At 34.9% G+C, this 17,713-nt stretch overlaps 1 protein-coding gene across 1 annotated transcript in view; it reads right to left on the bottom strand.

Annotated features, from left to right (window-relative positions):
* The window catches only part of bmpr2a (bone morphogenetic protein receptor, type II a (serine/threonine kinase)), a 31,793-nt gene that overhangs the window by 11,879 nt on the left and 2,201 nt on the right, over window positions 1-17,713 (bottom strand). The window contains 4 exon segments of the mRNA XM_051895958.1: window positions 2,185-2,276; window positions 2,380-2,481; window positions 2,691-2,867; window positions 2,949-3,131. Of these exon segments, the coding sequence (XP_051751918.1) occupies window positions 2,185-2,276; window positions 2,380-2,481; window positions 2,691-2,867; window positions 2,949-3,131 (554 nt within the window).

Here is a 17,713-nt window from a genome sequence, read left to right on the forward strand (position 1 = left end):
CATGTCGTTCCACATCCGTAAGACCTTCATTCATCTTCAGAACACAAATTAAGATATTTTTTTATTAAATCCGATGGCTCAGTGAGGCCTCCATTGCCAGCATGATAATTTTTTTTTTCGATGGCCAGAAAGGTACTAAAAACATTTTTAAAACAGTTCATGTGTCTACAGTGGTTCAACCTTAATATTACGAAGCGACGAGAATACTTTTTCTGCACCAAAAAAACAAACAAAATAACGTTTTTTTTCAACAATATCTTGTGATGGGCGATTTCAAAACACTGCTTCATGAAGCTTTATGGTTCAGAGCAGCAAAATCACATGATTTCAGTAAACGAGGCTTCGTTACGTCATAAGTGTTTCGAAATTTCAATGGTTCACGTGACTCTGGCAGTTTGATACGCGATCCGAACCACTGATTTGAAACAAAAGATTCGTAAAGCTTCATAAAGCAGTGTTTTGAAATTGCCCATCGCTAGATATTGTTGAATAAAGTTGCTATTTTGTTTTTTTTGGCGCACAAAAAGTATTCTTGTCGCTTTATGATCAGAGGTGTAAAGTACTTGAGTAAATGTAATTAGTTAATGTACTTAAGTATCTTTTTGGCTACTTTGCAGTTGTACTGAGTATCAAAGATATTGGCAACTTTTACTCTCTACTTGACTACATTTTTGAGCAAGTAAACGTACTTTTTACTCCACTACATTTGTGATTAATAATGCAATTACAAATTACATTTTTCATGCAGCTAACTTTTTCTGCAGCAGTTTGTTTCTGATATAAAGAAGCGATATCCCCATCTAAGGGCATTGAAGGTACTATATCTTGTGCATTTTGCCTTTACTCCCCCAAAACTTGTCAACAAGGATACTTTACATGAATGTGAGTGCATTAGCAGGTAGTTTCTGATCGCATGTGTTTGATTTTTGAGATGAGGAAATGACTGCAGCTGGTGATAAGGCTCAAACCAGCACATCCAGTAGACTTTGGCTATTTAATTTTACTTAACATTGTTTTATTTATCCGCTATATTGACAAGACCGTTTTGAAGGATATTGGTTTACTTATGGCCTTTTTGTGCACTTGAGCTTAACTGAGACTTGAGAGTTTGTAGACGTTTAAAAGGTTGTTGTGTCGACCTTGATTTGTTGCAATATTGAGGTATTCAGTTTTATATTGATTTTAGAAAATAAACTTGCATTTCTCATCTTACAAATCAATTGTTTCTTATTTTCACTGGCATGTCTCTCAGGTGTTGAGGACTAGTGCATCTTTGAGCCTACATTCAGCATGAGTTAAATACTTAAGTACTGTTAAAATCAGATACTTTAAGACTTTTACTCAAGTTGTATTGGAATTGGTTACTTTTAACTTGTAGTGGAGTCATTTTCGATGTAAGGTGTCAGTACTTTTACTCAAGTATGGTTTTTAGGTACTCTTTACACCTCTGTTTATAATATTAAGTTTGAACCACTGTACTCACATGGACTGTTTTAAATACATCTTTAGTAGCTTTCTGAGCATTAAAAAAGGAAATGATCTTGCTGGCAATGGAGGCCTCGCTGAGCCATCGGATTTTATCAAAAATATCTTATTTTGTGTTCTGAAGATGAACGAAGGTCTTACGGGTGTGGATGAGTGGATGAGTGGATGAGGGACATGAGGATGAGTAATCAATGACATCATTTTCATTTTTGGGTGAACTAACCCTTTAAAAGAAAAATTGACATTTGACTGCTTTTGCTATTTTGATAAGTGCATTGAAGCTGATACATCATTTGATAGATAAATGATAGATAAAGCTACATATACATAATTTTTCAGGATTCTTCAGTTCAAAGTTCAAAAGAACAGCATTTATTTGAAATAGAAATCTTTTGTGAAATTATAAATGTCTTTACAGTCACTTTTGATCAATATATATTTTCTGTCCAAAGTTCGTACTTTTTGATTGTTATTTACTGTTACTATTAATTTGTAGAATACAACAGGACTGTGGTCTCCTGGGTAAACTCTTTACATGGTTTCTACTCAAATTAATTTTACCATTTATTTTTGATGCTTCAGCAATTTTCAATGAAAATAAATATTTTCAATCACAAATTACATTTTCCCTAGAGGTTTATACTCCATTTTATTTGCTTAAACAGCAAAAAGAATTGATCTGTGAATGGTGTCTTCTACCTCCAGTAGTGTGAGGTTGTCCAAATCCAGAGAAGGAGGGGAAAGCGCTGTCTCCAGAATATCCAAGGTATGCAAAGAGTGTTTACCACGTCCTGGAATACACACAGGCACATAAATCCACATGCACATAGATAATTTCACTGTCAGGATTGAGTCACACATTTAAAGCATCATAACATCACTACGGTAACGCACCTCTTAGCATGCGGTAGACAAAAAAAATCAGAATGATGAGGACGGCAACCATGGACACAGTTGCTAAAGCGAAAACGATGGCTTCCCCTCTGTACACTGATTCTTGAAGGATTCAAAGAGAAAATGTTCATTAATGGACAGAAAGTGAACAAAATGGCAATACTTTTTTAATTAATCAAATGTTCTGGCCCAATTTAGCCCATGTCTTTCATTTGTATCTACTGTGTTAGTACAAACACATCTCTCAGTCGTACTCATTTGTTTCCATTTTCTGAACACTATCTATATGTCTTTGAACACCATACACTCACGGACAGGCTGTGTGGTGGTCGGGGAAGGAGGTGGGAAGTTCTCTGTGAAGTTTAGGTTGCACATGTCTTTGTCGCAGCAGCAGAATCGAGAAGTTCCATTCAGGGCACCTGACGGTGTGTTGGTCACCACACAGTGGTCATAGCACTCCTGATGGTCACCAACATTTGTCCAGCAACCTGTAGTAAATGGAGGAAATAAAGGTGAGACTGACTGTAAAGTTTTGTGTGTGTATGTGTGTGTGTAATGTATTTATATACCTTGCTTCACTAGTTGGATTTCATTATTTTTTTTCACCCAGAATCCAAAGCAGTGATTTCCGTGACTACAGCGAATGGTGGAGTTCTCATGAAAGACACGCCCCTCAACATGTCCACCAATCGGCTTGTCCAGAGACTGCAGCTGTTCTGCATACGCACACTCCCTCTGCTCGCCCTGTGCAGCTAAAAAGACAGATACAATGAGAAAGAAAAACACAAAGACAGAGATGGCATTATAATACAATTCAATGTTAATATATTCAAATAATAACAAAATTATATATATATATATATATATATATATATATGTATGTGTGTGTGTGTGTGTGTGTGTGTATATATATATATATATTTCTCCACCGATACCGATAGCCGATTATTCAGAGTGATATCTGCCGATAACGACACCGATAGTCTGCCTTTTATACCTTCTTTTAAATTAATGATAATTTCATTATAATTAATCATTATATTTTTAATAATTATATTTTGAAAGACATTCAAATAAAAACTTTATTCTCTCCATTTTAGCAACTTGTTTCAGAGTAACTGGTATCAGTTATAAACAAACACATTACTCAAATTAATAATTAACTAAATTTTTAAATTAACATTTCTTAACTTTCTGAATGTTATTAATTCATATAATTACTATTAATATTGAACATAAAACTGGTTTGTTAGCATTTTCTTTACACAAAGCCCAAATGCAGTGCATTTTTCTGCCTTCACTTGTTCATAAAACAATAATAAAAATCTGGTTCTTAATATTGATTATTTGACATAAAAAAATATCTGTATCATAATGTATAAAAAAGCAATATTGCTCGATCTCAAGAATAAAGATCTATCCACCTTATTCCTACGCCCCATGATGCTTTGCGCGAAGTATGGGTATAACTTCCGTCAGCGCTCTATGAACGCAATAATACGGTTTTTAATAACTGGGTACAATAAGATGACATTATTTTACTCAACCTTAAACCATCGACATCAACATTTAAAGGACATTTAAAAGTGTAAAAGCATCAACAAGTTTCAACAGACCATGAATAAACCTAAAAGCGTGATTCTTTCCACAGCAATAACGGACGGGTTAAATATCACTGTAGTAATATATATCTGTATTATGTAACATACGTTGCCTTAATCAAAAATGTTCATTAACTTCAGCATTGCGTGATACTACTTCAAAGTGATTTCTGTCATCGTGACAGATAATAAACTGTATTTAGCTGTACACGTCACATTAAAATACCAAGCGATACGTTATTCTCATGTCTGAAAATTAAACATGTAGGAAAATTGACAGCTCATTCAGTCAAACTTACGGATAAGCTTTTTTTGTAGGGCAATCTTATGATTTGAAATTATTCGTTTCAGTCTTTTTGAATGGAAGTTCCCCAAACAGGAAGTGCCACCCATAATTCAAAACGCAGCAGGCTCGTCAGAATAGAATAAGGTGGATATGACAAATATAACTTTTTTCTTTTTCATATAAAAGACTACTAAAAACCAATATGCTTCCTGTCTGCTTCCAGGAAGCAGACAGGATGTGATTTATGTGATTTTTCTTTTATTTGGCATTACCATTTCTACATACGGTATATGAGTGTGTTCTGTACAAGTGTTCTGTACTATCTAGCCAATAGCAGAGAAGAAGAAACAGAGTAGGGATGTGGCTGGTGTTCTTCTATGTCAACCATCAGTTGTTTTGAGAATGCAATATCTCAGCCAGACAGGCTTTGTGAGAACGAAACTTCCCAAAGCATCTTACAGACACTAGGTTGTGCAGGTGATGTTTTTCAGAATGCATAATAACTGTTTTTTCTTAAGGGCTGCAGATTGAAGAAGCTATCAGTGAGGAATGCAGATAACGCTCATCTCGGAAAGGAGCTCAACTTCAGGAGATTATGTCCAAGGTCATTCTTAGCTATGATGTCCACAGAGGCATGTCTCTCTCGCCTCCCACTCTCTCCTCTGCTCATGGAGGAGGAGGATGTGAACGTTCTCTGATAGCAACACAACTGAGCAGTTACCCAGGGGGCTCTATTCTATCAAACACGCACGCTAACCCTGAGAGTGAATGCAAAGACACACACAAACACGTCACAGCTCATCTGCATTATGCCAACAGATGCATGTACGTGCACACACGCACACTAAAGCTGCACGATTAATTGTTAAAAGATCTCGAATTCAAACACCCACGCAACCTCATTCCTAAATGATGATTCCTCTGTGCCTATTAAACTTTTGACAAAATCACACCAGAACATTGAGATCTGCATTTCAGAAACACTGATTCATCCTGTAATGAAACAAGTGAAGTATTTATGCGTGAGTCATTGAATCATTCATTCAAACCGACTCTTTTTTTTTTTTTTTTTAAATAATTCATCTAGATTAATTAAACATTTCAAATAGACTGCAGAAATTAACATTTTGTCAGAACCTCTAATGAATTACATGCTATTTCGTTTAGTTGTCTGTTCAGAATAGTGGGAGAATCATGATCTATGTTTGAAATTAAAACAAAAAATCGTGATTCTCAATCTATCCAGAATCGTGCAGCTCTAACTCAGGCATATACTGTACAAAGATATATTTTTCACATATTATTAATATATGTCCACCACACACACACACACACAAGTAAATGCAGTTGACATAATATGTAATTTTACCGTTTTGAAAAATACAAAGGCCACATTTTGTCCATAAAATTTAAGTTTTTATTGTTGTTTTAACTTTTTTTTTAAATTATATTTTATTTTTTAATATTACTGCATTGAAATAATGAACTGTGAAATACATATCAAAATCATGTGGACAGAAATACAATTTAAATATATTTGCATTATGTAATTGAGATCTCTAAATCAATGGTATTACATAGAATACAACAATGCTGGAAAATATCTTTTTGACTGAACTTTGATTGATTTGATGTAAATTTTCACATTCTGTTTCATTTGAATCTGAGCACCGTTGAGCAAAACCTGTCCATCACAGGGCAGATCAGTCTAAGACACATTTTTTCAGAATTCTTAGAATAATAAAAAGAAAAAGCATTTATTTGAGATAGAAATCTTATAGGTTAAAAGTCTTTACTGTCACGTTTAATCAATTTAATGTGTCCTTGCTGAATAAAAGTTTTTATTTACTTTTTTTTTTTTTTTTTAAATCTTACCCAAAAGGGTTTCCACAAAAATATTAAGCAGCATAACTGTTTCCAAACATTGATGATAATAATAATAAATATTTCTTATAAGCAAATCAGCTTATCAGAATGATTTCTGAAGGATCATGTGACGTTGAAGACTGGAGTAATGATGCTGAAAATTCAGCTTTGCCATTATAAGAATAAATTACATTTTAAAATCTATTCATGCAAATATTTCCATTTTGCTGTCAAACGTGGACGAGTCTCCACTAAACTTCACAGACTTCAGTGAACGAGCGCCAAACAGGCACAGCGACATAGAATAGGAACGCAATAATTCTTTCTAAAATATACATTTTGCTAAAATATTTGTTGTTGGACATTAAATGTGCCATATGTAGAATTTTAAACTTTCAAGCAAGTGTATTTTTATGATAGCAGTAACTGTAAATCGACTATTAATGGGGTAATTAAAAATGTAAGCTAATAAGCTCAGATGAGAGAATGGGTGTTGCTCATACCAGTAAACATTTAGTCTGTGCTTTTGATTTTATTTAGTTTCATTTTTAATTTTGTGATTTTAACTTCTGCTTTAAAAAGAATTTTTTTGTTTTTAGATTTTAGTGTTGTTACAATGTTAGAATGTAATGTGATTGTAACACCTTGTTTGCACATAATATATAGCATAGTCTGAATGGTTACATTCACTATATTTGTTTTCATATTCTTCAATATGAACATTGATTGTAGGACAACATTTGGCAGGATGTGAAATATATATATACATATATATATATTAGGAGTGGGACGGTTCGCTGTAAAAAATCGAACTGTTCAGTTCTCCACTCATGCTTCGGCACGCGCTTGCACCGCGGTTCATCCCAAATCTGACGACGCATCTATAATATGGTTTGTTGAAAACAATGTGCAAAACAGATGGATTTGGCTAATGTATGCTTCAGTCGATGGATATGCATTCTAGTTTCCCAATACGTTACAACAGCGATGATCAAAAGAACATGGACAAAACAGTCACTGTAAACAAATGTTCAATGACGTGCCGAAAGCTCTATGACCAAAAACGAGACAGTACAGATCTTTGAATAATGTCTTAAAGGGACAGCAGTCTAATATCCCTGCTCTATGTGTTTTAATGTTAATCGAACGACAAAGCATGAAGAAATCACTCCTGACTGAATAGCTTTTGTAATTTCAATAATGTTTCATCTTTATTTAACTATTCAAAGAAGTTTATATGCAGTGTTCTTTTATATTTGATTACTTTATTCAATTACTGTACCTGAAAACTATTGTTAGATACCTGAAAAACATGTAAAGCATTGTTTATTTTATTTGTATCTTAGCTCTCATGTATTTATTTGTGTTGTTTCTTGTAGTTAGATTATTTGTTTTTATTTTCTTTATCTTTATTTGACAACTGTCCTTTTTTTTACTGAACATAGCACATACCGAACTGTACCGAAACCGTGAGACTAAAACCGTGATACAAACCGAACCGTGAGAAATCTGAACCGTCCCACCCCTAATATATATATATATTTAAATATACAGAAACATTTTTTTTATCTAAATAGAAAAAATTAGAAAATACTATAATCATATAGGCATTCAGCCACAGTGACATTACTCTATGAAGCTGAACGCTAAATTCAGTTTCCTGCACAGAATCAGCCAATGGTGGTTTCTGACACTGGCTGACACATCAACCTAATGAGCAGTCAGCCAATGAGAGACTCTGACACAGGCTGACATATCGGGATAATCATGTGGTTTATTCATCCCTCTCTGTATTCAAGTGACAAGCACATTGGGGAGGAAGTAAAATATACAGTTTGTACAGTATAAAAATCATCATGTCTATGGAAAGTCCACATGAAAACCCAACGTGTGTGTGTGTGTGTGTGTGTGTGTGTGTGTGTGTGTGTGTGTGTGTGTGTCCAAGATGACTGTTTCTGACATGGTGAGTAGAGAAAAACTGATTTGCTTCAGCATTAAGAAAAAAGTAAGAGATGGAAAGAGAGAAAAATAAATATATTACGCCTTAAAATAGTACATTGTCGCATCAAATTGAATATGAGAGCCAGTGCTGTCCCGTAGCCTAGCTCCATGACAGCATTTACTGCCTCCTCATCAAAAATCTGCAAAATAATATTAAATTATAACGTGGGCAACCTGATACCACTGCAATCCAGTTTATGAAGCACTTTAACAGCAAACAAAATCCAACTCAGTGAAGTGGATAATTCATGACTCTCCACTTCTAAACAGCACTACAAAGCACAGCAATGTGCTCACGACCTACATACTGATTCACATCTAACGCTTCCAGCCAAAAAACCCTCCATTGCCTTTCCTCCAATCTGTCCATCCAGCCATACTTTCACCCAGCTGCTCTACTTAAACCATTTGAGTACACTAAAATATTCACAAAATAAGAAATATTTGTGTGCGTGAGAGAGAGTGAGTGAGTCAGAGGTGAATAAGAGTCATTTACCATAATAAAAACTATTATCACAAAAAAAGAGTCATTTACCATCATCCCAAAATTCCCGCAATAGGAATTGAGCAAATGTTTCGCATTTAAACCAACAGTTTACAGTAAAATTAAAATGTTGTCATCAGTTACTCACCCAAATTCAAAAATGAAAAAAGGCACCATAAAAGAAGTCCTTACAAATCCAAAGGGTGACACTTTATTTTACAAAGTCCTTGTTACACGTTACATGTACGTACTATAGTAAATAGTAAATTCTGCATAAATTACAATGCATAATTACAAGCAACTAATCTTAAACCAAACACTAACTCCATCAAGTATATGACTCAATATTACTCAGAACTTATTTGTGTCATTACACAAGGACACCTTAAAATAAAGTGTAACCAAAAAAAAAGATCAGTTATGGATGCACAATATATGTCAGTATTGGATATATATATTTAACTGTGCATAATTGTTTCCCCTATTTAAGCTTGTTGTAAAAACGTGTCTGACGGCATTTCTGTAAAATTACTTCACTTCTTGCACAATTCGCAGCACTTTCAATTTGTTCTGTGAGCGGCACTAAAAGCATGTTACTTTTTATGTGAAACAGAGGAATGTAAACGTTTACATTGGTTGTTGTTGTATGTATCACGGCAGAAATGAAATGTCTGGTGAGTGGCGCTAAAAGGTTAATGCTCTATCATGTTTGAAAATAATGGCACATTCAAATCCTCCTAGGAAGTTCGTATTTACGAGCTGGAAGTCGTGTTTACGACATCAGGTGCGTTCGAGTCACTTTCATCAAAGCAAGATGGCTTAATTAACATACAGCAAGGTTTTAAACTGTACTTCTAGAAAATGAAGAACAAATAATTGCTTTTTAATGTTTTTAATTATTTATGAAGCCACTGTAAACTTTATCGTATATTGTTATATTACAATGCTATTATTTTTTGTGCAGGGAATTAGCTTATTTTGTTGTAAATATAAAAAGCCTGAATATGTCACTGCTAAATACCTATAAAGATTGTGGTATTTCGCCACGTTTCTCACTGAGAAACTCATAAAGATCGGGGCTTAAAGGAAATCCCAAGATCGTATTTACGACTTTGTGGTGGTGTTCAAGTGTGTTCAGCTTGTAAATATGATCTTTTCGACATGACTTGAACTGTACCACATAGTACACAACCCTAAACCTGACTGATCGTGTAAACAAAAGCAAATATGAGATAAAAATTTATTTGCTGCAGCAACCATGCCAATTTAGCTTGCTTCTACAAGTCTTTGGGCTCTTTTATCGTGACTCATGTTTTACAGCAATTGTATCTGAGCGCTCCTCAAGTGCAATGCTGTACCAGGTGAGCTACTGAGCAAGTTTATTTAGGCTACTTCATAAAAAAAAAAAAAAAATTGGAGCTGGTTATTTATGCAATGCAGGCATCAAAATGTGTTAGTTTACAAATCATGCACTATGGTAAAAGTGTTCTGAGGTTATGACATAATATTGTCAACTTCACACAGAACTGTGCAAAAATAAGTCTTTATTAATCAATAATCTATGGCTGTAATCATCATTTGTGTGAAAAGGAATAAAGTTGTTGTTTACTGCCTCTCTTTTTCATTTCAGCTGGAAACTGAAGTGAATTGTTTGTATAGTTACGTTTTAGTAGTTTTGCAAAAATGTAGATAGACGCACATTTTTCCAAAGAGCCAATTTAGATTTTTACATTTAAATGCCTACATTTACAACATTTAAATTTTGAAACGGTTGATTTTAGTTTTTAATTTTTTTTATTTATTTAGACAAAATAGTATAGAATTTAATATCTGCCATTTATTGATTATCAGCCATAACATGAAAATAATTGTCTTATCCGTATCGTACAGAATTTTAATTTTTAATCCAATTTTTGATCAGTAATACCCTATTACCAGTTTGTTCCTCACACAAAGTTATGGTATGGCTTCAGAAAACTTGGAATATTGTGCACAAGTCATATGGACTACATTTATGATCCTGATTTATGATCACTTTACTTTGAGATCTGAGTCCACTTTAAAGGAACAGAATGAATGTAAAAAGGAACTGGGTTCTTTTTCCACTAGGTTGACTTTTGGGTTGATTAACACACAGACAGGCCGATAATCTGTTTGACTGATCATACACTTCCCTATGCTTTCTGTTTTGCAAAAATTGGATGAATTTTGAAAATATGAATGCTCCAAATGAACTTTAAAGCGAATCGAACCCCTTTCACCTATTTGCATTCAAAAAGCTAGGTGCTCCAAATTCATCACTTTATTTTGAGATCTGAGTCCACTTTCAAGGCCAGGAATAGAATGAAAACTGGGTTCTTTTTCCACTAGGTTCACTTTTATGTCAACTTAACAAACAGCCAAACTGCCAAACAATCTACAGCAAAACTGTAGATCACCCTCTTTCACAGAAAAAGAGAATAATATGAAATTGGAATGAGACGGGGATGAGTAAATGATGACAAATTGTTCATTTTGGAGTGAAATATTCTTTTAAACCTTGGTATGTAAACAAAGCATTTTCAGAGATAAGCCACCCTTATCAACATACTACAGAGAGTACAGAAAGAATCAGAACAACACAACTGAAAGGACATTGTCTCGGTGCTTCGCAACTCACAGAATCAAATGCATGAACTCCTCTATGGAGTTCATGACATTTACTGTCCTGCTGGGGTTCTAGGATACGAGCTCTAATGTGTGGTGTATAAACACTCAAAGAACTACACAAAAACCCAGGAAATCCCACACTATGGAAAGAAATGACTATTTCAGGAAGCACACAAAATTACTGTCACAAGCAAAAGAAGAATTATAGGGGAGGAAACTGCACACACGGACAGACACAAATACTGGAGTGCATGTCGCAGGTCAAAAGGAAACTTGAATATGCATTGAAGCAAAGTGAAAAATCAGTGTGTTTTCATACCAACTTTGTTTCATGGGGTCCACAACAGTATTCAAAGGCTACGGTACTTTTTTAAAAAAATAAATAAAGTATTTTAGAGCTTGGCAAAGCTATAAAAATGTATATTATAAAAATGTAGATGGAAATAATATTTTATTAAATTACATTACATTTTTCCAGGTTTAGAAACCACACTTTTAAAATTAGGCTTCCTTATATATCCATGTTTATCAAGCCAGTGGGAATCCTGGTTCTTCAAAGAAAAAGAACAGTTGTTGAGGTTCTGATCATATAATAAGAAATATCAGAATATTCCTTCTTTTTTTGTTGCATAGTGGATTTTCTGTATATTTGTTATAATAAATAAAGTATAAAAAATAATAGGCCTATCTTGATTTTTATTTTATTTTTATTATTGGCTTCAATGCTCATTTTGTCTTATTTTAAATAATTTTACTTGAGGCCCCCTTAAAAGTTTGCTGTTTGCTGAGGCCCCCGGAAACCGTAAAGATGAGTCTCAGGCCTAGTCCACACGTACACGGGTATTTTTATAAACTGAGTTTTTCCTCCTTTCATCTTTTAAAAAAATATCAAGTCCACATGAAAATGCAAAAACACACTATGAAGCGCTGTCAAGAGCATGACAAACCAACAGGTGGCAAATATAACCCTAACCGTAAGCCATGTTGGCCAATCAGAAGCCTGGAAAAAAGGTTATTAAAGGTTCTTACATCACAAGCCAAAATCTCCGGTTTCACCATCTACACGACAACACTGTAACTGGAGTTTCTAAAAATCTTCACCCTGGCAGGAATGTTCGGTTTCAGTGACCGGATACTGCGTTTGCATGTGGACGAACGACCAAACCGCATAGAAAAAGCTGCGGTTTTGAAAATACCCGTATTCGTGTGTACAGGGCCTCAGGTCATTTGCGGTATTCACATTATACACAAGCTCAAGACTGCTGTGAAAACACCCTAGTGACAGACCAATATAAATTTAATATTGTAATGTGTGTTTGCGAAATTTATTCAACTACTCACAAAAAATTAAAAGCTAAATTATTATTATTATTTCAGTATTATGTATACTATTATAGTATTTATTATGTTTAGTTTTCATTTTAATATAAGTTTAATCAGTAATTTTGCTATGTGATTTTGTCATTTTTATTAGTTTTATTTTTTACTTATATTTCTATTTTGATTTCATTTGTTTTTTTAGTTTTAGTAATCTTAGCAATTCAAATTCATCTTGTTTTTTAGCTAGTGGCCAAGGCATTTAAAGGGATAGTTCACCCAAAAATGAAAATTATCCCATGATTTACTCACCCTCAAGCCATCCTAGGTTTATATGACAATCTTCTTTCAGACGAACACAATCTGAGATATATTTAAAAATATCCTTAGTCCTCCAAGGTTTATAATGGTTGTGAATGGTAACACACATTCTGAAGACAGAAAAAATGCATCCATCCATAAAAAAAAGTAATCCATACGGCTCCAGGGGGTTAATAAAGGCCTTTTGAAGCGAAGGGATGGGTTTTTGTAAGAAAAATATCCATATATAAAACTTTATAAATTCGAATAACGAGCTTCTGGTAGACGACCGTACGCAGAATGCGCAAGTTGACTTGCGCCAAATGAGTAATCCTCTGACGCGATGTATGACGCAGGATGTAGAAGTATCGTAAGCTTCTCACGGTTCAAACAAAAATGGCTGGGCAACAAACTCAAGCTTCTCTTCTCTTATATCAAAATCCTCCGACATTTCTCTTCAAAATTTCTCGTTTTAGACTTCTAATTTGTGACCAGTGTTTTGTTTTGCTCTCTTCTTTTCGCCTCCACATTCGTCATTGCGTCACTGCGTCATTGCGTTCGGGTCAAAGGTTGCTCTTCCGCCCAAATTGACGTGCGCAATATGCGTACGGTCGTCCACCGGAAGCTCGTTATTCGAATTTATAAAGTTTTATATATGGATATTTTTCTTACAAAAACACATCCCTTCGCTTCAAAAGGCCTTTATTAACCCCCTGGAGCCGTATGGATTACTTTTTTTATGGATGGATGCATTTTTTCTGTCTTCAGAATGTGAGTTACCATTCACAACCATTATAAACCTTGGAGGACTAAGGATATTTTTTAAATATATCTCGGATTGTGTTTGTCTGAAAGAAGATTGTCATTTTTGGGTGAACTATCCCTTTAAGTTTATGTTTTTAATCTAATGTTAATAGCCCTGAAATGTACTGGCCATCCATCCAGGGTGGCCCGAGGCACTGGGATAGACCTCAGCATCCCTGTGAACCTGTAGAGGATAAAGCTGTTTGGAGAATGAATGGATGGATCTAATATAGGGTGAATTCAGGTTTATTGGGACACTTTTTCCAATTTATCTCTATGGCAAAAAGTGTGTCCCAATCACCCTGAATTCACCATATATATAACTAACCTGAATAATAATGCTTATGGTTTTATTTTGGTGTCTAATAATTATTTTGTTATCATTGTGGCAGAAATAGAAATTTAAAAATTGTTCTACATATTAGTTGTAAAAAAAAAATGGTAACACTTTACAATAAGGTTCATTAGTTAACTTTAGTTAAAGGGATAGTTCCCCCAAAAATGAAAATTACCCTATGATTTACTCACCCTCAAGCCATCCTAGGTGTATATTCTTTCAGACGAATATATTTAGAGCTATATTAAATAATGTCCAGGGTAATCCATGCTTTATAATGGGAGTGGATGGTGGCCCAAATTCTAAAGACAGAAAAAATGCACTCATCCATTATGGGGGGTTAATAAAGTCCTTCTGAAGCAAAGCGATGCATTTGTGTAAGAAACATATCCATATTTAAAACTTTATAAATTGTAATCTCTAACTTCCGCTAGCTGTCGTATGCACGTTCACGAGAGAGTGGCGTTCCAGCTTGTGACGTAAGACACATGCGCAGCGTGAGCTCCGGTGAATATGCTCCGGAGAATATGCTAGTCTCGCGAGAACCAAAGTGTGTACAGCAAATGAAATCCACGTGAAGAAGCGAATTATTTGAGCTATACTCTACATTTTATTAGTGTTAAAATGCTGATTTCTTCTGAATATCCGGGTTGCTTCAACAATGCTAAAGTTTTGAGATTACGTGCGCCGACATTAAAGGGAGATGCAGAGCGCTGTGCGTGACTGGCTGCCGCTTCAAACCTGGATTGTTTGTTTTAGTGTTGTCAAAAGTACTGGTACTTCGGTACCAAGTCGGTACTGAAATTTTGAAAATGCGACGATACCCGCATTTCTGTAGTACTGGTAGTGCAGAGAATGCGGGTATATTCGGTAACCACTGATAGGGCTGTGCCAGTATTTACTTGAATATGACACGAGTGAAGCACAAAACTTTGTTTACAAAACAAATAATAGGTTAGCAATTAAATGTGACATCGCAGCCATGAAAACATTTTGGTTGATGCCGAATGAAAGAGGTACGTGAGTCCATAAATTTAAGCTTTGTATTCTGTTTTGCGAATTGCGATCTGGTCACCCGATTAGCAGAGAATTAAACAATATTCCATTAGTTATTCCACTGAACATGGAATCTCTGTTTCTTTTCCCAAATCTTCACTCACGAAATGGATTATGAGCGCTTCTTTCTTCCATTCGCTTTTAGACCTTTTATAGGCTATTCGCATTCTTTACCTTTTTTTAAAGTAGAAAAAACACAGTAGGACAGAAACCTTTTTGCTTGCACGTCAATTTCTATTTAACACAGTTTGTGCTTGTTATTAGACTTTATAAGGCGCGTCAAGTTTATTTGTATAGCACGTTTCACACACGCTGGTGATTTTTACTTTCGCTTTCCCTGGCAGCACTAAATCAAACATAGCCTGAATGTCTTGCCCCTGCGGAGAATAAAACTCGCTCTTCAGACCTGTAACAACAAGTGTCAGTTCCTTGTAACATCAGATAACATGAAGATATTATTAAAGCGAAATGGTCTCTTTCCTGCTCGTGACCTTCATCCCTCTCAAAGAGCAGAGCAGTAGGCTATGACACATCTTTGTGTAGAAATAAAAAATGAATGTTTTTTAAAAAAATAATATTTAACTTTCTTAATTAGGTTACCATTATTTACCGATATTTATTTCATAGTTTTACAGGCTGTAGTGTGTCGTTTCACTGAAGGAATAGCTAAAATAAACATGCACGTCTGTTACAAAATGGATGTTTGAGCATTTATTTATTTTTTTTATATTTCAAAATTTATTTCATTGAGGTATATATACACACACAAACATACACACACGCTCCAAATATTTATATGTATGATTACCATATTTAATATGTTTTTAAAATAGGCTATATAAAATAGTAAAATAGTTCCAACAGATTTTGCTGTGGTACCGAAATTGGTACCGAGAACCGTAAAATTGTTATGGTATTGGTACCGACTACCAGAATTTTGGTACCGTGACAACACTAGTTTGTTTGTATGTTTTGCTGCACTGATCGGATTCCTGCTTTATTTGTATTTCTATATCACCATTGGATTACTGTGCTTCTCGGATTACTCCAATTCTAACTGTTGGTGCTTTGGACTTGATTGTTGACTGCAATTTTTACTGCCTGCAAGTTTTGCCATCGGGCAGCAGCGAGCTCTCTACCCTGTTGCTTCTTCCGCCACTTTCAGCTCATCAGATGGGTGAGTTACCGCTCTCTCTATCAGTTGCGCGGTTTGTTTACTGCTCGCTATCTGGGTGTGTTGTCTCCCTCTTAGCCTGCTGTTTTTGGTGATGTGACTTACGGGGTTTGGCTAACATGGTTTTCGCTAGTGATTGGCATGTACTCCGACAATATAAACATGCCTCGGCCAACAGTTTTTCAGTTTGTTTTGCTGCTGCAGCCTCCTCCATCTCCCGGAGTTCCTGGTCGGTATACTCCGGTTCAAATAAATATGGCTGGGCAAAAAAAGTCTTGGCTTATATCGAAATCCTCCGACATTTTTCGTAACAAATCCTAGTTTTGTACATTTAATTCGTGACCGGTGTTTTGTTTTGCTCTCTTCTCTGCGCTTCCGTGTTTGTCACCAGAGCTCACACTGCGCATGCGTCCTACATCATAAGCTGGGACGCCACTTTCTTGTGAATGCGCGTACGACAGCTAGCGGAAGCTAGTGATTACAGTTTATAAAGTTTGAAATATGGATATTTTTCTTACACAAACGCATCACTTTGCTTCAGAAGGCCTTTATTAACCCCTCGGAGCTGTGTGGACTTCTTTTATAATGGATGAGTGCATTTTTTCTGTCTTTAGAATTTGGGCCACCATCCACTCCCATTATAAAGCATGGATTAGCCTGGACATTATTTAATATAACTCCAATTATATTTGTCTGAAAGAAGAATGTCATATACACCTTGGATGACTTGAGGGTGAGTAAATCACAGGGTAATTTTCATTTTTGGGTGAACTATCCCTTTATCTCCATTAGTTAACATGAACTAATAATGAACTGCACTTCTACAGCATTTATTAATCTTTGTTAATGTTAATTTCAACATTTACTAATACATTATTAAAATCTTGTTAACATTAGTTAATGCACTATGAACTAACATGAACAAACAATGAACAGCTGTATTTTCATTAACTAACGTTAATGAAGATTAGTGAATACAGTAACAAAAGTATTGCTCATGGTTAGTTCATGTTAGTTAATACTAACTAATGAACCTTATTGTAAAGTGTTACCAAAAACTATCGTTTAAATCGTTTAAAGCCCTTTGAAGCTGCACTGAAACTGTAATTTTGACCTTCAACCGTTTGGAGGCCATTGAAGTCCATTATAAAGAGAAAAATCCTGGAATGTTTTCATTAAAAACCTTAATTTCTTTTCGACTGAAGAAAGGACATGGACATCTTGGATGACATGGGGGTGAGTAAATTATCAGGAAATCTTTATTTGAAAGTGAACTAATCCTTTAAAAGGACCTAAAGACCCGTTAATGGGTCTTTTTTTTTTATTATTTAACGAAATTAAATAATTAAAAGATTAAAAGGTATTTAAGGAAATAATGTCAAATATGTCAAAAACACAAAATGTTTCTTGTCTCGTCACATTCAGTTATGAATTACATTAATTATATCATATTAATCAA

Source organism: Ctenopharyngodon idella, chromosome 6 (assembly GCF_019924925.1).
Source record: "Ctenopharyngodon idella isolate HZGC_01 chromosome 6, HZGC01, whole genome shotgun sequence".
Classification (NCBI taxonomy): domain Eukaryota; kingdom Metazoa; phylum Chordata; class Actinopteri; order Cypriniformes; family Xenocyprididae; genus Ctenopharyngodon; species Ctenopharyngodon idella.